The sequence below is a fragment of the Bison bison genome, unplaced genomic scaffold, assembly GCF_000754665.1.
Source record: "Bison bison bison isolate TAMUID 2011002044 unplaced genomic scaffold, Bison_UMD1.0 scf7180017864101, whole genome shotgun sequence".
Lineage (NCBI taxonomy): Eukaryota > Metazoa > Chordata > Mammalia > Artiodactyla > Bovidae > Bison > Bison bison.
In genome coordinates, this window is record NW_011494673.1 from 2,650,415 (window position 1) to 2,674,054 (window position 23,640).

The window sequence follows — 23,640 nt, forward strand, 5'->3', positions numbered from 1 at the left end:
CAGCTCTTCACATGAGGTGGCCAAAGTACTGGAGTTTCAGCTTTAGCATCATTCCTTCCAAAGAAATCCCAGGGCTGATCTCCTTTAGAATGGACTGGTTGGATCTCCTTGCAGTCCAAGGGACTCTCAAGAGTTTTAAGCTATTTTCCTTTTAAAATCATAAAGCTAAAGGGAACCTAGAAAGAGCACATAGTCTGTCTCTATTGATCCTAGACACAAACAATTTTCAATGAATCATACTTGAAAAGAGAAAAAGTCAGAGATAAAGTAAAATGTATAGCCCCCAATGTCTATATATATATACACATGCAAAACATAAGAAATACACAACACAAACTGAAATTACTAGACATGGTGGTAAAAAGGATCTCACCCAAATTTGGTGGGGTGGATGGTGTGATAACTGGACCACACTGCCCAGGAGAAAAGAGGTGCCCCAGCAAGGAGGGGAGAGCCCTGGGTGGAGGAGGGCACAGAGAGGAGCTGGGCGTGCCTCTGTGGGAATTCAGGAGGAGGCATGTGGCAGGGTGTACACTCAGGAAACTCTAGAATTCTGTAAGAATACGTCTAAAGGTTCAGAGGAGAAAGGAGACAAGTATGCTGGTGGATAGGGTAGAACTAAACTCGGCAGAGGCCAAAAGTTATCTACATTTGTGAAATTAAAAATTGACAGTACTGGGGCTTCCCTGGTGGTCTAGTGGCTAGGACTCTATACTCCCAATGTAGGGGGCCCAGGTTCAAACCCTGATCTCATGGACTGCAACTAAGACCCAGCACAGTCAAATAAACAAATAAAAGTAAGTTTGAAGAGTTGATGGTATCTCTGAACTCCATACTTCTTAAAAAACCCTAGTACATCTGTAGTTATATTTGAAAAGTTATATTTTTCTGTATGCAGGTCAGAAAGCAACAGTTAGAACTGGACATGGAACACAGACTGGTTCCAAATAGGAAAAGGAGTACGTCAAGGCTGTATATTGTCACCCTGCTGATCCCCTGGAGAAGGAAATGTCAACCCACTCCAGTACTCTTGCCTAGTAAATTCCATGGATGGAGGAGCCTGGTGAGCTACAGTCCATGGAGTCGCAAAGAGTCAGACACAACTGAGAGACTTCATTTTCACTTTATTTAACTTATATGCAGAGTAGATCATGAGAAACGAAACGCTGGGCTGGATGAAGCACAAGCTGGGATCAAGATTGCCAGGAGAAATATCAGTAATCTCAGATATGCAGATGACACCACGCTTATGGCAGAAAGTGAAGAACTAAAGAACCTCTTGATGAAAGTGAAAGAGGAGAATGAAAAAGTTGGATTAAAACTCAACATTCAGAAAACTACGATCATGGCATCTGGTCCCATCACTTCATGGCAAGTAAATGCGGAAACAGTGGAAACAGTGGCTGACTTTATTTTGGGGGGCTCCAAAATCACTGCAGATGGTGACTGCAGCCATGAAATTAAAAGACGCTTGCTCCTTGGAAGGAAAGTTATGACCAATCTAGACAGCATATTAAAAAGCAGAGACATTACTCTGCCAACAAAGGTCTGTGTAGTCCAAGTTATGGTTTTTCCAGTAGCTGTGTATGGATGTGAGAGTTGGACCATAAAGAAATCTGAGCGCTAAAGAATCGATGCTTTTGAACTGTGGTATTGGAGAAGACTCTTGAGAGTCCCTTGGACTGCAAGGAGATCCAACCTAAAGGAGATCTCCATCCTGAAGGAGATCAATCCTGAGTGTTCATTGGAAGGCCAATACTTTGGCCACCTGATGTGAAGAGCTGATTCATTTGAAAAGACCCTGATGCTGGGAAAGATTGAAGCCAGGAGAAGAGGGGAAGACAGAGGATGAGATGGCTGGATGGCATCACCAACTCAATGGACATGAGTTTGAGTAAACTCTGGGAGTTGGTGATGGACAGGGTGGCCTGGCATACTGCGGTCCATGAGGTCGCAAAGAGTCGGATACGACTGAGTGACTGACTGAACTGAACTGATTTTTCCAAAAATGTTACCTACAAGTGAACTCTTTGAGAAGACTGACAATGGGAACTGTTTTAATCATCTTAACTTTCAGATTCCATTCAAACAGACATCTATTTGGCTTTTTTTCAATGTGACCATGTTTACTAATTATTTTTCTGCTCCTCACGGGATTTTAAGCTGAGTTTTTAATCGAACTAATTCCTTAATTGCAGAAATAACCGAAATGGTTCAGCATTCTTTTATAATGCTAGTATTTTTTCTTTAATGTTTCTTGATGTGTACCATTTTTAAAGTCTTTATTGAGTCTGTTACAGTATTGTTTCTGTTTTAGGTTTTAGGTTTTTGGCTGTGAAGCATGTGGGACTTTAGCTCCCTAACAAGGGATCGAACCCCCACCCCCTGTATTGGAAGGCAAAGTGCTAACCAATGGACCACCAGGGAAGTCCCCATAATGTTAGTTTTAATGCAGAGAGTATGCCATGAATCTGCTCTCCCCTTTTCAAACTTCTGTCAAATGTGACTAAAACAGATAAATCACATAATGTTCATTTGTCTCTGGACAAACTCTTTCCTGTTTATCTGATCTTTTCCTATTCTTTACAGGCTTGTCAGGTTTTAAGAAATACAGAAACGTCTTGAAATACTTCTGACATCAAATAAAAGAAACCCATTTTTTTTCATTTGACATTGTAAGATTTTATTTCTACTGCCAGGAAAGATGCATATCCCTCTCATTTTTCATTTTATATGCAACTGTGAGGATTAATTGAAAAGAATCTGCTCAGCAAATCACTGCTGGAAGTCCCAAATCATATGAATGACTGAGTCCTGATTAAGTAGTAATAATGGCATTATCTTTATTAAAGTAACAAAATATATTATGTTGACCATTTCCATGGCTCCTTTCTTCAAACTATGCTTCTGACTTTTAAAAATTGTATTTTGAAAGATTATAATAGCAATGCAAAAGAGAGAAAGGAAGCAAACACCCACCCTTACAACATCTTACACCCACCTCACAACATCTCAGCATAGCCACTAAAAGCATTTTGCTGCATTTCATGTTTTTAATAACATAATTTTTCTTGCATGACTTTCATCATGATAGATATACCAAACTGCAACCTGCATTTTTTCACTATGCAAGAGATCAGGGATCTCCCCTGCTCCCCGCCTGTTCCTTGGAAAAATCGCCTTCCATGAAACCAGTCCCTGGTGCCAAGAAGGCTGGGGATTGCTAAGTTAGTTCATAAACATTTCTGGTGCTATTTCATAATTTTAACAGTAATTATTTTAATGGCTGTAAAATATTCCTCTGTGTAGATATGGTAATATTCTTTTAAAATTATTTCCTTCTCCTAGATATGAAATTGTGGCTATCTCATCATCTTGCTATTATAAACAATCCCTTGATGATATTCTTTGCATAGATGAATATTATTACAAATAAATTATTACTTTAGGAGAGTTTTCAAACAATGAAATTAATTGGCTGAAAGATATAAACAGTTTTGGTGGCTCAATACTTTGGTGGCTTTGCAAGGGGTTGTATTCTGTATACTTCCACCAGCGAGAGACTAGAAAAGCACTGACGCTATGGTTCATAGATACTGGGGAAAACAGAAAAACAAAATCTTCCTTACTCCTCCTCACCTTAAAGTCATCAGTATTTCCTATATGTCCAAAGAAGTTGTGCAGGATATCTGCTGTCCTAAATGCCCAAATTGTGAAATGCATTCAGGAGGAAACAAAACTCATGCAATTTTTCTGCAGGTCAAGAATTAAAGGGAAGGATGAGAGGAGGAGAAACTGCAAATGGCAAGTTTTACTTTGTCTGCTTTGCTTGGATAAGAATGACTATGATTTGTTGCAGTTTGTTTTCTACTCTTGGAAAAAATCCTGGGGACTTCCCTGGTAGGCCAATGGTTCAGACTTCATGCTTCCAATGCAAGGGGTGCAGATTCAATCACTGGTTGGAGAAATAAAGATCTCACGTGCCTGCCATGCAGCAAAAAAAAAAAAAACTTGCTATGAGGGAACTGTGTGTTTGCATTGGATCTCAGGATCTGCAGGACTTGGTCATTATTATCACGGTGCTAAAAGGAAATGGTGACTGGTACAAGTTTCCAAATACAATTTTTTCTGTGAGTACAAAAGGGCCCTTTTTACTTTTGGTAGAACATATCTTCTGGTGTCTATTGCAAAACGTTCACACAAACACTCCCCTCGGTCCTTCCTACACACAAAACAATTCTACTGATCCAGGTGGCAAAGAGTCAGACATGACTGAGCATGCATGCATCCACCCCAGCCATAATCAATTATTATTATTATTTCATCAATAACTGAAGTATCCAGTAAGTATACAACCTTATATTGGTAATCTAAAGATTAGAAACCATCTTCCAACAAGACAAATCCCTTGGCAACTGCCTCTCCTGAGAGGCACTGACACCTTAGGGACAACGTGTAAATTCATCTACGGAATTCCTGACCTAAACAAAAAGGCTGTGTGTTTTAACAAGTGATAATGGCTTGTCCACATGGAGGAACTTTCAGGCACATAAGATCCTAGAGTATTTTAAAATTCAATGTAACTGTACTTTTCACAACTAAAAAATGGAGTAGTGATCTGCCACATTTTCACATGTTTCTTCATTCTTTTGATAGGCTGCCCCTGGGGATTCTAGGTATAAATGACTAACACATTTCAATGAGCTAGTTTTCACAGATAACGGAAGGAAAGGAGATAAACTTGTAAGTATCCATCTTTTATAATTTGCCTTATTCTCTAAAGGGTTTAAAGTGACTCAGTGAATGTCTGAATGTCGTCATGCTGTCTTGCACCTGATCTGCAGGTCAGATTTCTGGTGACTGTAGGTTTCATGTATACCAATGGTGAGGCAACCTGTCCTAAGTCAAGAACGCTCAAGTGACACTGTGATCTTACACATAACACATTTTAAAAGAGTGATACATTTGTTTGTTTGTTTTTTTAATGCCCCCCAAAACTGAAGAGAATTACAAGTGACATTATATTTCTGGAGGGAATTTTTTTAAATATTTAAGGGAGAAATGGAAAAGGAAAGGATACAAAGATTTCATTCGTTCATTCAGCACATTTTTGAAGCACTGTACTAGGGGCTGGGGGCATCAGTGAATAAGACAGCCCCTTCTTTCATGGAACTTTACACTCCAGAAGGTAATTACAAACTCTGATCTGACGATATAAACATTTTACATTTTAAACTTGTGTAAATATGAAAACACAAAAGTAAAAGCCAAAATTCCTGAAAAACTTCAGCAAATGCAAGCATTACTATTTCTTCACTATAGAGTATATACAAAGCAACAAAAAAAGAATGTTAGGAACTTCCCTGGTGGTCCAGTGATTAGGAATCTGCCTGCCAATTCAGGAGACACAGGTTCGATCCCTGGTCCAGGAAGATTCCACGTGCCACAAGGCACTAATCCCTTTCACACAACTACTGAGCCGCACTCTAGAGCCTACATACTCCAACAAGAGAAGCCACAGCGATGAGAAGCTCACATACCACAGCTACAGAGTAGCTCCTTCCCCGCAACTAGAGAAAGCCCACCTACAGCAATGAAGACCCAGCACAGCCAAAAAGAAAGAAAGAAATTTTTTTTTAAAGATTCTGCCTTCTGGTGCAAGGGGTGCGATCCCGGGTCATGGATCCCACATGCCAAAAAAGGAGACATAAAACAGAAACAATATTGTAACAAATTCAATAAAGACTTCAAAAATGGTCCACACCAAAAAAACCTTAAAAAAAAATGTTATGACTCCATCCAGTAGATAACTAGGTGAAGAATGTGACCAGAAAGCGTGCAAGAAAAGCCACAAGAAACTAGCTAACAAATAATTAGCACGTGTAGCCTCTGATCCTATGGATTAAATTAAAATAATGAGATGTCATTCTTTTACTATCAAATTAACAATGCTAAACAAGATATATACAGATTTCCTGAAATGGACACTCTTTTAACTGCTGGTAGAGATGTAAATTAATGTAATACTAAGGATCAAGGCATTGATTTCCAGAACGTCTGGGATGATATTCTCCTAGCAAGCATCATTTTCTCACACCGAGTGCCACAATCTCCCACCACTGGGATCAAAGCAGTTTGCTCTCTGCCGTTTACAAGTTTGGGGATCTAAACTAAACCCACAAGTCTGCTCTGGGAATGCATGTTTAGGACAGACATGAATCACGGCCCTGGGCTAATTCTATATCTTGGAACCTTTTCCATGAAAGTATTCTTTTCACTTTGGTGAAAGACAGGATGTTCCAAGCTGTGAATCACTTTTATTTATAAAATGGTATGGATGAGGTGACATCAATGAAAATGGCAGAATAAGGATCTCTAAAAACCTTCTCTTCCATAAAAAGCAATGAGAACAAAGGCAAAAGCTGTCAGAATCAACAGCTTTGTGCTATTTCACATACCAGGCTGCTTACCCTTCAGGATGCCTAACTTGGACTAAAACCCATCTAATTTTGGAAGAAAAGTTATGACCAACCTAGATAGCATATTGAAAAGCAGAGACATTACTTTGCCAACAAAGGTTCGTCTAGTAGTCAAGGCTATGGTTTTTCCTGTGGTCACGTACGGATGTGAGAGTTGGACTGTGAAGAAAGCTGAGCACCGAAGAATTGATGCTTTTGAACTGTGGTGTTGGAGAAGACTCTTGAGAGTCCCTTGGACTGCAAGGAGATCCAACCAGTCCATTCTGAAGGAGATCAGCCCTGGGTGTTCTTTGGAAGGAATGATGCTGAAGCTGAAACTCCAGTACTTTGGCCACCTCATGCAAAGAGTTGACTCATTGGAAAAGACTCTGATGCTGGGAGGGATTGGGGGCAGGAGGACTTGATGTCGATCACCAACTCGATGGACGTGAGTTTGAGTGAACTCTGGGAGTTGGTGATGGACATGGAGGCCTGGCGTGCTGCAATTCATGGGGTCACAAAGAGTCGGACACGACTGAGTAACTGAACTGAACTGAATAATAAACAAATCATTATTCAACTCATGGCATTCATTGAAAGCATGCATTTCAAAGGAAATATAATATCACCCAGTGTGTGAGGGTAGGGGAACTGTCTTGACCGCTTACTACCAAAGCCAATGCATTTATTTACACATGCATTTATTATCACTCCTCCCTTGTCAAATAAAAAGGCATAACTATCTCTTCCACCCAGACACACACACCTCTATACACACATATATACACACACATACAATCAAGAGAAGAGATAACACCCAACAGAGATCATGTATTTTGAGAGAATGTGAAGCAGTTTGGAGGAATGGTCCTTGACGTGGCAGGGTGGAGAACGCTGAAGCCTGGTGCATGGAGAGGGCCTGCTGATGAAAAGTGGGCTGTTTTCCTCCACAGAATCCAAGAAAAGCTCAGGAATTTCAGGCCTTAGGCATCAGCGAGGTGGAGGTGAGGGTGAGGCCCAAGGAATCCAAGAAAAGCTCAGGAATTTCAGGCCTTAGGCATCAGTGAAGTGCAGGAGGGTTGAGTGAGCTCTTTTCTCTAGGTCCCTAGGTATCTACTTTTAGCAGTCAGGTAGCTGCCCTTTCCTCATCCCTGTAGGAGATGAAAGGTTTCATTTCTAAAGAGATTGAGCCATAGACCTGGATCCAGGATCCCAGGTGATGGGAAGACAGGGACCTTTATTGAAAACAGGAATTGAGAGAACTTCCAGACATACAGACAGCCAAGAGGCACATGAAAAGATGCTCAGCATCTCTATTAGAGAAATCCAAATCAAAAGCACAACAAGGTATCACCTCACACTGGTCAGAAAGACCATCACCAAAAAGTCTACAAATAATAAATGCTAGAGAGGGTGTGGAGAAAAGAGAAGCCTCCTACAGTGCTGGGGGGAATGTAAACTGGTATAGGCACTATGGAGAACAGTATGGAGGTTCCTTCAAAAACTAAAAATACTCCACAGAAGACACACAGATGTCGAATAAACACATGAAAAGATGTTCAACATCACTCATTACTCAGGTCAGTTGCTCAATCGTGTCCGACTCTTTGCGACCCCATAGACTGCAGCACGCTAGGCTTCCCTGTCCATCACCAACTCCTGAAGCTTGCTCAAACTCAAGTCCATTGACATGATGTCATCGAACATCATATGGATGACGTGGTGATGCCATCCAACCACCTCATTATTAGAGAAATGTAAATCGAAACTATAATGAGGTATCACCTCACACCAGTCAGAACGGCCATCATCAGAAAATCTATAAATTAAATCTACAAATTAAAAAATGTATAAATCTATAAATAAAAAATTAATAATCTATAAATTAAATCTATAAATTAATACTGGAGAGAATATGGAGAAAAGGAAACACTCTTGCATTGTTGGTGGGAAAATAAATTGATACAGCCACTATGGAGCATAGTATGGAGAGTCCTTAAAAAACTAGGAATACAGCTACCGTATGACCCAACAAGCCCACTACGGGGCATATACCCTCAAGAAAGCATAATTGAAAAAGACATATGTGTGCCAACGCTCATCGCAGCACTATTTACAATAACCAGGACATGGAAGCAACCTAGATGTCCATTGACAGATGAATGGATAAAGAAGCTGTGGTACATATACACAATTACTCAGCCATAAAAAGGAACACATTTGAGTCAGTTCTAACAAGGGAGATGAACCTAGAGGCTATTATACAGAGTGAAGTCAGTCAGAAAGAGAAAAACAAACATCGTATATCAACACATACATATGGAATCCAGAAAGATGGTACTGCTGAACGCATCTGCAGGGCAGCAATGGAGACGCAGACACAGAGAACAGACTCGTGGGCACAGCAGGGGAAGGAGACGGGGGACGATGGAGAGAGCAGCACTGAGATGCACACATCACCGCATGCGAACAGATGGCCAGTGGGGAGTTACCGCCCGAGGCAGGGAGCCCAACCCAGTGCTCTGTGATCACCTAGAGGGGTGGAACAGCGTGGGAGATGCGAGGAAGGCTCAAGAGGGAGGGGACATACACAAGACCTATGGCTGATTCATGCTGATGTATGGCATAAACCCACACAATATGGCAGAGCAACTATCCTCCAATTAAAAATAGATACATTTTTTAAAAAATGCCTAGCAGAATGCTTGGCAAATAGTAAATCAGCAAATTTTTAGGATATATATTTTGAAAAAGGCATTTTCAATATTTAAATAAACTCATGGGAAAACATGGGACAATGACTCTAATGTCATTGAGTCTTTGATAACAATTTGCAAATTCATTATATCTCATTCTTTAGTACTCTCTAGATAATCACTGAGCACCTATTTAGCAATAAAGTCACATCTTATTTAAAGGAAAAAAACCCTAAAATAGTGTTACCATATGATCTAGCAACCCTATTCCTTGGCATTTACCTGGAAAAGATGAAAACTAATTTGAAAGGATACACACCCCCCAGTTTTCATAGCAGCAGTATTGACAACAGCCAAACATGGAAACAACTCAAGTGCCCATCAACAGAAACTGGATAAAGCAGATGTGGTAGATATACAACAGAGTGTTATTTAGTCATAAAAAATGAAATACTGCCATTTGCAGCAACAAGGATGGACCCAGAGATTATCACTAATTGAAGTAAGTTAGAAAGTGAAAGACAAACACATATGATATGTATCTAGATTCTTACATGTAGAATCAAAAAAATAATACAAGTGAATCTATACACAAAACAAAAACACAGAAAACAAACGGACAGTTATCAAAAGGGGAGAGAGGGAGGGTAAATTAAGACATACGTGATTAATAGATATAAACTACTAATACTACACATAAAACATATAAGCAACAGGATTTACTGTATAGCCAGGGACTATATTCAATATCTTATAATAACCCATAATGGAAAATAATCTGAAAAAATACATATATAAAATGGAATCACTTTGTTTACACCTGAAACACAATATTAAATGTGTTAAATATTAAATCAAATGAAGTGTTTAATATTAAATCAAATGAAGTGAAAGTTCATTCTTAGCAACTCCATGGACTGTAGCCTGCCAGGTTCCTTGTCCATGGAATTCTCCAGGCCAGAATACTGGAGTGGGTACCCATTCCCTTCTCCAGGGGATCTTCCCCAACCCAGGGATCAAACTGGGGTCTCCTGCATTGCAGGCAGATTCTGTACCAGCTGAGCTACCAGGGAAGCCTGTAAATCAGCTATACTTCAATTTAAAAAGATTCTTTAACCACTAGACCACCAGGGAAGCCCCTCAGTCGGCTTTTCAGTTTCCCACACTTAAGTATTGGTGAGACCAAAATTTTTTCACCTTTACTGGATATCTGAATTTCTTATTTACAAATGGTCTATTCACTGTCTTTATCTGTTTTACTTTTCTATTTCCTATAAATTATTAACAGAATTTAAGATAAGCCATTAACTATTTATCTGCCATGTATGTCGAAAATATTTTTCCTAATTTGCGTTTGCCTACTAACTTTGTTTATAGTTTGTTTCCTGGTGTACAAAAAATTCAAAATGTTATGTAATCAAACCTAAGGCTTCTTTTCCTTTGCAATCCACTCATTTCTGTTGTCTCAGAAAATCTGCCTTATCCTAAAATTAAATGTGTGTGTGTGTGTGTATGTTAAGTCATTTTAGTTGTGTCCAGCTCTTTGCAACCCTGTGGACTGGAGCCCACCAGGCTCTTCTGTTCATGGGATTCTCCAGGCAAGAATACTGGACTGGGTTGCCATGCCCTCCTCCGGAGGATCTTCCCGACCCAGGGATCAAACCCACATCTCTTATGCCTTCTGTATTGGCAAGCAGGTTCTTTACCACTAGCACCACCTGGAAGCCCAAAATTAAATATATGCTAATATATTTTCTTCTAGTTTTATAGTTCAAAAGCATTTAATTATTTGGTCAGTATGGAATTTACTATATGTGGTAGGAAGAGTCTAATATTTACAAGTTAATTAATCATCTAGCATAAAATCTCTCTCTTTCCTACTGATTTGTCATGCCTTCTTTATCAAACACAGAGATCTTATGTATTCTGGAGTCTGTTTTTGAGCTCAGTTTGGTTATCTCAGCTCCTCTTTCAGATGTTCACTGTATGTCTCCCCCCTTGCACTGCTGTTTCTAATTACAAATAAATAACTATAGTCCATCAAAACACCCTGAAATAGCTTCATAGTTTCTCATTCTTCCCTTTTTATTTTTTGGCATCCTACTGATTACTTATCTAAAATAGTTAATTTTTATCAAACACATGTACGCGTATTTGAAAATTTTTAGAAACGGGAAAGCATTTTTACATTTTTGAAAAGAAAGAAACTAGGTATACTTTTCTTTCTTGTTAATAATACAGTGATCTACTGAATATCTCTAATGGTTTTAATAATTGATTAATTCAACAAATACTCTGCACTCTGTGTGAACCATTTTCCTAGATGCTCAGTATACAAGACAAGAACAGACAAAAATCCCCACCTTTGTGAAGTTTACGTTCTGTGGGGAGACAGATGAAAACATGGTAAGTAAATTTTTAGATGAAGTGTATCAGATGGTGATGAGCACTATAAAGAAAAATAAACCAAGAAAGGGGGATAGGGAATTCTGAACAAGTGACTAGGGATGACCTCAATGAGAAGGTCATGTGAATCAAGAGCTAAATAAAGTAAAAGAGCCTTTACTTTTCTTCTATAACTTTACAAATGTGTTACTTACATTGCCACCCCCGCTGTATCTTCAGATATATTTTAAGTATATCTTGAATCAACACATTAATCATTCATTGCCTTTCTACTATGATGAGTGAAATGTTAATCTTGACATCTCAAAAGGAATCACTGCCTATTTTAAATATCAAATTCATCATGAGTTTATGGTCTATCAATATACTTACAGGAGTGAAGCAGCCTGTTGGAAACCTTTGAACCGTAGAACGAAATACGAAGCTCCTATATTAAAAAAAAAGGTACGATTTTCCAAACATATTTTTAAATGTAAGGATCTTTAACATATTCTTATTAAATATTTTAAAATGCTAATCTGAATATAATGGGCATACATGAGGTTTAAAAGTCATTAGTGTTGGCTATTAAGTATGTAAATAGAAAGGCATGAGTGAAATTAGTAAAAGCAACTTAATAAGTACTTAATTACCTGGAAGCTTGCTTGGGAACTGGTGGAGGAAGTAGCTCGTATTGCCCTGGTGAAAGCTTAACTGACTACACAGAACAGACAAGGACACCAATAAAAGATTAACATAGGTCTCAAACTCACTTTGTTATCTATCATTCATATAATTTATTTTATGACCATACCAACATTATATCATTTATTTTCTATTTTAAGAATGGAAAAGGTATATTTTCAAAGGTAGAGCTTCAAAACACTCAACAGATACTCACTTTTCATGGTGAATTTTATGACAGTACACCTGCAGTGGTATGTAGAAAAATGCTATACAATTAATCACATTTTAAGTATACTTGATTCAACAAATCCAACTGACCACAAAATAGTGAGCATGCTCTGCTGGTAAAGAACTACTAGGAGTGGTGGGAAATACAGGCCATATTCTCATAATACATAAACAATTCTAACATAAAACACTATAACCAATACTAAAAGTTAAAGACTGGACATCTGGGGGATAGAGAGAGATTAACCCAAATGGATGACGCATAGCTAACATCACATACTCAGTGGTGAAAAGCTAAAAAGCTGTTCCTCTAAGTCCAGGAACAGAATAGGGGTGCCTATGTCTCCATTCCTATTCAACATAGTACTGGAAGTCCTAGCAAATAATTCTGCAAGAAAAAGAAATAAAAGGTATCCAAATTGTAAAGGAAGTAGTAAAATTGTCCCTGTCTGCAGATGACATAATCTTACATATAAAATACTCTAAAGAACTCCGGGCTTCCCAGGTGACTTAGTGGTAAAGAATCTGCCTGCCAATACAGGACATGCAGGTTTGATCCCTGGGTTGGGAAGATCCGTTGGAGAAGGAAATGGCAACCCACTCCAGTATTCTTGCTTGGGAAATCACGTGGACAGAGGAGACTGGTGAGCCACAGCCCATGGGTTCACAAAAGAGTGGGGTACAACTTCGCAACTAAACAACAAAGAACTCCACCAAAAAACTGTTTGAACTAATGACAAAATCAGTAAAGCGGCAGCATACAAAACAACACAAAAATCAGTTGAGTTTATACACTAATAATGAACAAGCTAAAAAAAAATTAAGAAAACAAGCTCATTTACAATAGCATCAAAAATATAACATAGTTAGGAATAAATCTGACTAAGTAGATGGAAGATCTGTACACTGAAAAGTATAAGACACTGATGAAAGAAGCTGAAGACACAAATAAATGGAAAGATATACCATGGTTATGGATTCAAAGAATTAATATTGTTAAAATATCCAAATTATCCAAAGCCATCTACAGATTCAGTGTAATCCCTAGCATAAAACAGCATTTTTTCAAAGATATAGAAGAAACAACTCTAGAATCAATATAGAACCACAAAGGGCCCCAGATAATCAAAGCAAACTTGAGAAAGAAGAACAAAGCTGAAGGCATCACACATTCTGATTTCAAACTATACTGCAGAGCTACAGTAATCAAAACAGTATGATACTAGCAAAAAACAGACACATAGATGAATGGAACAAAATACAGAGCCCAGAAATAAATCCAGACAGAAATGGTCAACTAACCTTTGACAAGGGCACCAAGAATACACAATAAGGAAGCTATAGTCTCTTCAATAAATGGTATCTGGGAGACTGGAGATCCACGTGCAAAAAACAAAACAAACTGAACTGTGCACTTTGGTGGAAACATAAAATGGTATGGCCATTATGGAAAACAGTATGGAGATTCTTCAAAAATCAAAAACAAAACTACCATATCATCCAGCAGTCCCACTTCTGGGTATATATCCAGAGGAAACAAAATCAATATTTGGAAGAGATATCTTCAGTTGCACATTCACTGCAGCATTATTCACAACAACCAAGCTATGGAAATAAACTAGGTGTCCATCCATGGATGAATGGATAATGACAATGTGATATATAGTCCCTTAATGTATATATTATATTGTTCAGCCATTAAAAATAAGAAATCCTAGTATTTGCAACAACATGGATGAACCTGGACAGCATTATTCTAAGTCGAATAAGCCAAACAGAGGAAGACGAATACCATTTTATAACACTTACATGTGGAATATGAAAGGGCTGTACTCAGAAACAGAGGGTAAAATGGTGGTTCCAGGAGCTGACAGATGGGGGAAACGGAGAAACATTGGTCAAAAGTACAAACTTTATTATTAAGATAAATAAGTTCTGGAGATATAATGCACAGCATAGTGACTATAGTTAATAATACTGTATTGCACACTTGAGAATTGCTAGGAGAGTAGATCTTGTGTGTTCTTATCACACACACACACACACTCACACACAAAATGGTAACTGTGTGAGGTGATCGATGTGTTAATTAACTTGACTGTGGTAATCATTTCACAATTTATACATATATCAAATCATGTTGTACACCTTAAATATGTTCAGTTTTATTTGTCAGTTATACCTCAGTAAAACTGGGTAGGGGGGAGAAATAAATAAATAAATCTAACTGGGTGATATAAAGATGGTAAAGACAGTGAGATTTGAGTAGCTTTTAAGAAAGGTAAGACCCCTTAACGGGGGCAAGGGGGAGATTCTAAGAAGGAAGAACATTGTGGAATGGACTGTCTCTCTGCCCACTGTGAAACTTGTTACAAACTGCCTGGATAGCTCCATTATCCCTGGGTCTGTGGATGTCAGCCCACAGTAAGAGAAGCAAGGGAGAATTAGGAACTGGTAAGCATAGCTAGTGGGCTCTGTGAAGGGAGGGATGGAGAAAAAGAAAGAGAATGAGAAGCCAGGGGAAGACAGACGGGAACTTCCTGTGTTCCAGGAGTTGGCAGGGAGGAGTTGAATCCTGCTCAAAACGGGCATTCTTCTTCCACCCCTATTAATTTAAAATCAGATTTAAAAATACAATACTGCTCTTGTTGGAAACGAGACGTTCATATCCTGGTGTTATCTGCCTCATGTAGTAAGTTCACCTGTTGTATCTGATCCTACAGCTATCTTTCACATATTAACACAGAATTTTGACTGCAGAGGCATTTTCTGTGGATTCAGTGATAATAACAGTAAATACAAATTTTATGATGAAATAGACACAATGTCCTAATGCACCTGTGCATTGTTCATTGCTCACTTGACAGAATAAACACCTAGGGAACATAGGTATTTATTATTATTATTATTATATGCTGGAAGCATAGACATGCATTTTAAGCAGGGGGCTTTCTTGGGGGGCACAGCATTCTACTTCTTGATTTTGATGACGATGACACAGGTGTTTGCTTTCTATTTACTTTACACTGTGAATGTATGCTTCATGCACCTCGCTATCTGCTCCCTCTCTCTCCCACTCAGGCACATTATATACACATATACAGGAGGAGAAGGAAGAAAGAGAACTGAAAAGTGAGGGGAAAAAAAAAAACTTTAAAGCCACTGTTTATTCATCTATACTCAGCAATTGCATAAGATTTTTTTCAAGGAAGCAATCATGGAAAAACTCTTAGCCTTACTCTAGAAGGAATACTGGTTATCCATAGCTTCTTTATTTGTCCTACTTTACTTGGCAATGGCCATTCTTTGCTATTTAATATGGCTGAGAGAGGACTGACTTTTCCAGGAAGTCTTAAATACTCAGCTGCCTTACACAAGAGATTGCTTCTCTGTGCATTGCTGAACATGTTGCAAACTATCTGGATGGCTCCCTTGTGCATATATGTAATGCATGTTTTCATGCATGCATTTATATACAGTAAGTACATTTTACTCTAATTCCTGCATATGCTTCTTCATTCCTCACTTGTAATGTAAGGCTCAGAGAATCTAGACAATATGCCCATAAAAATAGTTGATCCTAGTTAATTAATGTTTCAATCCATGCTGATTAGGCACTCAGAAATCCTGCAGTAGCTTGGAGTCACAGAAAAAGACAGGAAGCTATTAGTGTGGATATGTAATTCAGTTGTGTTATACCAATTCCAACAAGGTCAGAAAATTGGGATAAATTAAAAAATCCAACCCTACTCATTAGGATGATGTAGGAAAATGCTCTAATTTCATTCTTTCACATGTAGTTGTCCAGTTTTCCCAGCAGCAATACTAAAGAGACAGTCTTTTTCCCACTGTACATTCTTGCATCCTTTGTTGTAACTTAATTAACCGTAAAGGCACGGTTTTATTTCTGGGCTCTCTATTCTGTCCCATTTATCTATACCATTACTATGCTGTTTTGATCACTGTAACTTTGTAGTATAGTCTGAAATCAGAGAGGGTGATAACTCTGGCTTTGTTGTTTTGCCTCAAGATTGCTTTCCCTATTCAGGGTCTTTTGTGGTTCCATATAAATTTTAGGATTATGTTCTAATTATGTAAAAAAAAAAACAGTCATGGGTGTTTTGACAGGTATTATATTAAATCTATAGATTGATCTGGGTAGTACAGACATTTTAACTATATTAACTCTTCTGAACAATGAACATGGGCTATCTTTCCATTTCTTTGCATCATGATGCATGGAAAAGATTCAAAATATATTTCGAAGAAAAATGCAAAGTTCTGGTTTCTGCTATTGGCAGGCTAGGTTATTTGGATGATGAACCTTCCCGCTGTAGACAACTACTAGAAATGAGGGACAAAATATACAAAATAAATAAGAGCTTTTGACAAGAAATGAAACTGATAATAAAGTCATAAGGAATATAAGATCCCCACACCAAGAGGTAAAGAATCCACCTGCCAAGACAGGAGACATCAGAGACTCAGGTTCTATCCATGGGTCAGGAAGATCCCCTGGAAAAAGGCATGGAAACCCACTCCAGCTTTCTTGCCTGGAGAGTCCCAGGGACTGACGAGCCTGGAGTGCTATAGTTCATGGGGTCACAAAAGAGTCAGACACAACTGAGCAACTGAACAACAACAAAACCAAGAGATAGCAAGAAACCAGAGATACAAATGGCCTAGTTTTGCTCAGAGGACTTAAGTTGGTCCAGACTAAACTCAGCAGAGGAAAAGACCTGGATTTGAGTGAACTTTAGAACCCTAGAAGAATCCAGAGGCCAAAGCCTGGATCATCAATGATGGTGATCTATTGGGAGTCCTACCCACAGAAACTGGAGGCCCTAAAAGGGAGTTTCCTGAAAGCCACCCTCCCACCTCACCCCAATGCTAAGGGGAGTACAGAAAGACATGTCTTGGTGCTAAGCAGAATTGAGACAACAGGGAGAAACCCATCCTTGAAAGAGTGTAACTGTGGGCTGGTTCCTTTCATGGATTCTGGTCCAAATTCCCATCACTAGAGTGACCCAAGAATATATAAGCAGTGTATTTCAAGTGGCACCACCCTAAATATTAGCAGAAACCAAAACCAAACTTTCTCTGGAAGAAAAACACTTTCATCTTAGGGAATCCATGGAAACAACCTTTCAGGGGCAATGAACAATGCAGAGCCAAAGATAATCACACATCCAGGGAAACAAAATGATGAAGGCCCAGTCAGATTTCAGAAATACGAGCAATCAATTCATTTCATGCATTCAACAAATATTAACCAATCAGACACTATTCTAGAGGCAAAAACGTAACAGTGGACAAAACAGATAAGTATTCAGGCCATCTATAAAGCTTTACTCTCATGGGAGGAGGCAGACAACAAATAATAAATGCAAACTGTAAATAAATAATATAGTATACTGATGGCTCTAGGTTCTAAGGAAACAAAAGAGGAAGGCAGGAAAGGTCAGGGGTGTCAGATGGCCAATTTAAATGAGGCTCATTGAGAAAGTGACCCTTGAACAAAGATTTGAAGATGGAGAGGGAATAAGTCACATGGATATCTGTGATAAGAGCATTCCAGATGAAGAAAGATCCATCGCAAAGACATGAGGTTGGATCGGGAGTAGCAAATTCAAGAAGCAGCCCGGAACAGACCATTGGTCAGGACCAGAATGAGGGGAGACACAAGAGTTGAGGTCACAGATGAAGCCAGTTCACCGTCAACCTGCTGGCCCTGAAAAGAGCCACTCTGAGATCACACCCACTGTTACAAAGAGTAAATCTAGAGGGTCTCAATCAGAAGTGTTTTTGGTTTTTTTTTTTTAGTTCCCTCCTTCCCCAGGGGACATTTGAACAATGTCTGAAGACAGTTTTGGTTGTTGCAACTGGGAGGTATGCTTAGTCGCTCAGTCGTGTCCAACTCTTTGCGACCCCATGGACTGTAGCCCACCAGGCTTCTTTATCCATGGGCATTCTCCAGGCAAGAATACTGGAGTGGGTTGCCATGCCCTCCTCCAGGGGATCTTCCCAACCCAGGGATTGAACCTAGGTCTCCTGCATTGTAGAGCAGATTTTTTACTGTCTAAGCCACCAGAGAAGAACAACTGGGAGCGGGGGCTGCTAATTGGCATCTAATTATCCTGAAATGCTGTTAAACATTCTACAAGCATAGGACTGCCCCCTACCACAAAGAATTATCCTGTCCAAAAAGTCAACAGAGCCAAGGGTGAGAAACCCTGAATTTGACATAAAACAGAGAAGTCAAAACAACAACTGGATATACAAGCCTGGAGTTCAACAGAGAAGTCTGGATAGGAGATATACATTTGGAAATCACAAACAAACAGCTGGTGTTCAAAGCCTTGAGACTAAATCAGATCAGCAGGGAGTGAGAGCAGATGGGGAAGAGGTATGCATGCCTGGGCCTCCAAATGGAAGACGGCAGGAAGGAGGGGCTGAACAAGCCAAGAGTCTGAGAAGAGAAAAAAAGAATGAGGATTGAGGAGGAGGTGTTTAGGATTCGGAAAGAAGAAAGATGTGAGAGAAACCTACCTCAGGAGAATGGGAGAGTAAACAGATTAGGGACTGAACAACAACAATTCTGTACCCATGGGTGGTAAAGAACTGAAAATGAGACTAGTCATTCAGCTACACAAATGCAGGTTCCAAGTTCACAGAGCGATCTGACCAGGGTTGTGACTTTGCCAAACAAGTAAGATGAAGCATCAAGAGGCCAAGGAATTGAGGTTGTGTGCAGGGAGTAACTCTAATGATTAACTATGGAACTTAAGCTTTGAAAGGAAGGAAAATATCAGCAAGTTGAAAGGCAATGAAAGGTGGTAGTGTAAGCAGATAGGGTCTTGGACAGACACATGCTGCACGCACATGCACACACTTGCACAAGCTGGTCCAGAGCCTGTGGATGGTGGGGACACCCAAGGGATGACAATGATTTGAGGCCTTGAGAGCAGCAGCAAGTTAATCCTTCCTTCTCTGCTCTTTGGCTTGGCTGTATCTTTTGGTTCAACATCCACCAAGAGGCAAACCCATTTTTCCAGTAACAGCAGGATCAATGGATTGTAGACTGGGGGAACAGAAAAATTCTTGAGGTTGGGGATGCCAGAGTGAGCAAGGCAGAAGATCTGGGGACAGTGATCACAGTACAATGCATGCAACTGAAATTATGGATGGCTGAAATGATTGGTGTTGAAAAAAATCTAAGGAGTGAGTGGCTGAAGTGAAGAAGAGTTCAAAACACTGAGAAGCCAGATTGTTGGAAAAATCATCATCTCTGAATGTACTGAAATTATGACAGGAGTAGTGGAAAGAGTGCCAGGGAGCAAAGGAGCTAAAATTATCCACAAATAAGGTAGAGTAAGTAACCCAGGGGTTAGCAACACTGGGGAAAATCAGGTCATAAAACCACATACTGTAGAGAAATGGTCCCACTTTTGAATATTTGAATATACATTCTAAAATAAAAACATACTATTTCTCTGATAAGAAAAAAAAATGATTGTAAAAACTTTAGGTCCATATCAAATACTCTTTGGAAAGAGCCAGCTATAGATGAGTATATATACACAGACATGGGCTTCCCTAGTGACTCAGCAGTAAAGAACCCACTTGCAATGCAGAAGACTGCCTGAAATGCAGGAGACGTGGGTTCAATTTCTGGGTTGGGAAGATTCCTTGGAGAAGGAAATGGGAAGCCACTCCAGTATTCTTGCCTGGGAAATCCCATGGACAGAGGAGCCTGGCAGGCTACAGTCCATGGTGTTCCAAGAGTCGGACACAACTGAGCGATTGAACCACCACCATGCACAGACACACACGTTAAAATATAAATATAAACACACATATGATTCTTCCATACAGATTCTCCAGTTGAATCATATGCTTCAGAATAAAGGTGTTAAAAATAGCAAAAACTTTCTTACAAATAAAGAACAGCATTAATGAGGTATAACAAGACTATTCTATTAAGAATTATGAAGCTTGAGAATGCTGATCTTAGTAAACAACAATAATGTATACTGTATCTACTTTGAATTCAAATGACTGTTTTACTGAGTTCTGCCATTAAAAAATCAGAATTATGAATTTTACTGGCAAGTAAACAGGGTTACATCTGAATCTCTCTCCTCTTGTGAATATATTATCATATACCTTTGAAATATAAAATTAGGAAAACATTTAATTCTTCTAGTTTCTGGAGGTCAAGCCTTTCTGGGAGGTGGAAGAGAGAGGAGAAAGAAAAGAAAGAATTTTTAGAACATTTTATCCATCCCTCTGGATAAGCCAAATTCTTATGGTCTTTTAATGCGTTAAATTTTGCCTAATACCAACCATCTATTTTTTCTTCTCTCAGCAGTGGGCCTGTGTCTACCCTCAGAAACCCAAAAAAGTCAGAAGAAAGGAAGCAGAAGTGAAGTAAATGGTGGAGGAGGCTGAGGAAGAATGATTTTTGCATAGGAGGTGGCCAAGACGATTTCACATGTCGCCTGGTTACCTGATACCAAGCCATAAAAGTCTATGTATAATTCAGTGCTTGTATTCATCCACTGAACCGAACAGGATAAGATTTACCCTGTGAACATTTATCATTCTGTCCTGTTTCAAAGCCATAATTTGCAAAGCCCTAGGAAGGGTTCATTGCTTGGACACAACATGGGTTCATTTTGCTGAAGATTTCTTGTCCATTCTAATAACCACAACCCCTTCCATTCAATTCAACCTCCAAGTGGCAATGCATCGTCTCAGATTATGATCACATTATCCCAATAAGGTTGTAAAGACTGATACATATTATTAGCTCCTTTATAAATAGAAGATATTAAGGCCCAAAGTCCCAAATGACAACGTCCATGTCTCAACTCTACCCTTCTTGTGAAATGCCTCCTTTGGGTTCCACCCCCTGAAACCCTGCCCCTCATTCAAGGCCAGAGGCACAAAGTAGACTGGAAACAGCACCAAACTGGGGCTCAGAAGCCCTTCGTTACAAGTACAGCTTGCCTATACAAATAAACTTATTTATAGAACAGAAAAAGACTCACAGACATGGAAAACAAACTTACGGTTACCAAAGGGGACAGCTAGGAAGGGAGGGGTAAATTAGGGGTTTGGGATTAACATATACACAATATTATATATAAAATAGAGAACTAAACAAGGACCTATAGTACAGGGAACTATACTCAATATTTTGTAATAATCTATAAGAGAAAAGAATCTGAAAAAGAATAGATATATCTATAAATATATATATTTATAGATATATATAAGCTGAATATATATATCTGTATATATATATATAAGCTGAATTATTTATATATATATATATAAGCTGAAACTCCAATACTTTGGCCACCTGATGCAAAGAACTGACTCATTGGAAAAGACCCTGATGCTGGGAAAGATTGAAGGCAGGAGACGGGGACGACAGAGGATGAGATGGCTGGATGGCATCACCGACTCGATGGACATGAGTTTGAGCAAGCTCCGGGTGTTGGTGATGGGCAGGGAAACCTAGCATGCTGCAGGCCATGGGATTACAAAGAGTCAGACCCGACTGAGTGATTGAACTGAACTGATATATATGTGTATAACTGAGTCAATCTGCTGCCCATCTGAAACTAACACAACACTGTAACCCAACTATGTCGTTCAGTCACGGAGTCATGTCTGAGACCTCGCAACCCCATAGACTGAAGCACGCCAGGCTTCCTTGTTCTTCACTGTCTCCTGGAGTTTGCTCAAATCCATTTCCTTGAGTCGGTGATGCTATCTAACGATACTTTAATAAAAAATAATAACAAAATAAAATTGGGTCAACCATAAAAAAGCACTGCCTTCTTTATAAGCTATGCACCTCGTAACCAGTTTCTTCATCCCTATTCACCTCAGTTTTCTCATCTGTAAAATGGGGGTGACATCCATCTTGCCTATTTCAGAATGCCTGGGAAGAACTACTAACAGAATATACATGGAAGCTCACGGTAAATTATTAAGAACCACAGGAATGTTATATATTATCCAAGGTCCAACTTCAGTCCTACTCAATCCAGGGAGCATTCTAGCCTTTCAATCCCACCTTCACTGAGCTCTCTCTAGGCCTTTCCTGCTACACCATTTATCTCAGCACTTGATCTATTTGCTCTTGTATTGTTACTTAAATATTTCTAAGTCAGGAACATCTTCCCTTTACAGAACCTAGCCCAGGGCTGTAAGAAGCAGTGCTCAGTATCCTTAATGTGATGCATGAACTGGTAGAGCTTAGAGTACAACCTGACTCTTCTGATATCACAATGCTCATTTCTGCAAGAAATTCTTGCAAAAGCTTTCCTATGGTGTATAGTCATATTCACACTCTAATATGAGGACTACTCACTGAAAGGCAGTTTTCTCTTTAAAAAAAGAGGACATACCATATCAACTGCTTGAAGAGACCAGAAGCATGGCCCCATCATAGATAAGACCCCAAGTCAGGGGAATCCTACCAAGAGTTCCCAGCAAGGCAAAAAAAATTTCCCATGTCCACGTTAGGCTGAGAAGGGAAACATCTTGCTGGACATATTTGCAAGTGAAGCATGCTTTGTTTGATTTCTGGAAGAAATAAGGCATCCTATAGATTTTCAATTTCTCCTGCAGAAGATACAATCTAAGTATACAGAATATATTCCTCTGGGCCTCTTGACAGCTTTCCTACACAAAGCCAACTGCTACTAGTACTTTACCTGATCTCTGTAAACCAGCATGCTGGGGCTTGACCGCGGTTTGTCCTTAAATGAGTAAGTGGCCACTTGCTTCTTTAACAAGTCCAAGAAGTCAGGAGGCCTGTACTGGGGAAGGTCATTCAGCACCGGATCATTTCTTTGCAAAAGAGGTGGTTTTTTCCTTCCTTCATTTTTAAAATTGTAGGTTGCTATCACTGGATTTAACAGTGATTCTTCAATAAAAGTTTTCAAGTGGTAAGTGCCAGGATTAGGAGTGTTCTGCAGAGAATTGATATCATTTTTCAAGTTACTATGTAAACCAATAACATCTCCTAAAGCATCATTCTTTCAAAGGTCACTCCTAAGTAGCATTTCTCTTTGTTTTACTTAGAGAAATGTTTTAATAAAATTCCATCAAGTACACACTCCCCACAAAACATTTCAAGACAATCATGATGATTTCCTTTCTGCGAC

General features: G+C 39.2%; 1 protein-coding gene across 1 annotated transcript in view; it reads right to left on the reverse strand.

The window, feature by feature from the left end:
• The window catches only part of LOC104987615 (chromosome unknown open reading frame, human C2orf61), a 36,513-nt gene that overhangs the window by 8,421 nt on the left and 4,452 nt on the right, over window positions 1-23,640 (reverse strand). The window contains exons 3-5 of the mRNA XM_010838645.1: window positions 23,188-23,445; window positions 12,193-12,257; window positions 11,933-11,987 (exon numbers count right to left, since the gene is read on the reverse strand). Of these exons, the coding sequence (XP_010836947.1) occupies window positions 11,933-11,987; window positions 12,193-12,257; window positions 23,188-23,445 (378 nt within the window). The remainder of the gene's footprint in view (window positions 1-11,932; window positions 11,988-12,192; window positions 12,258-23,187; window positions 23,446-23,640) is intronic.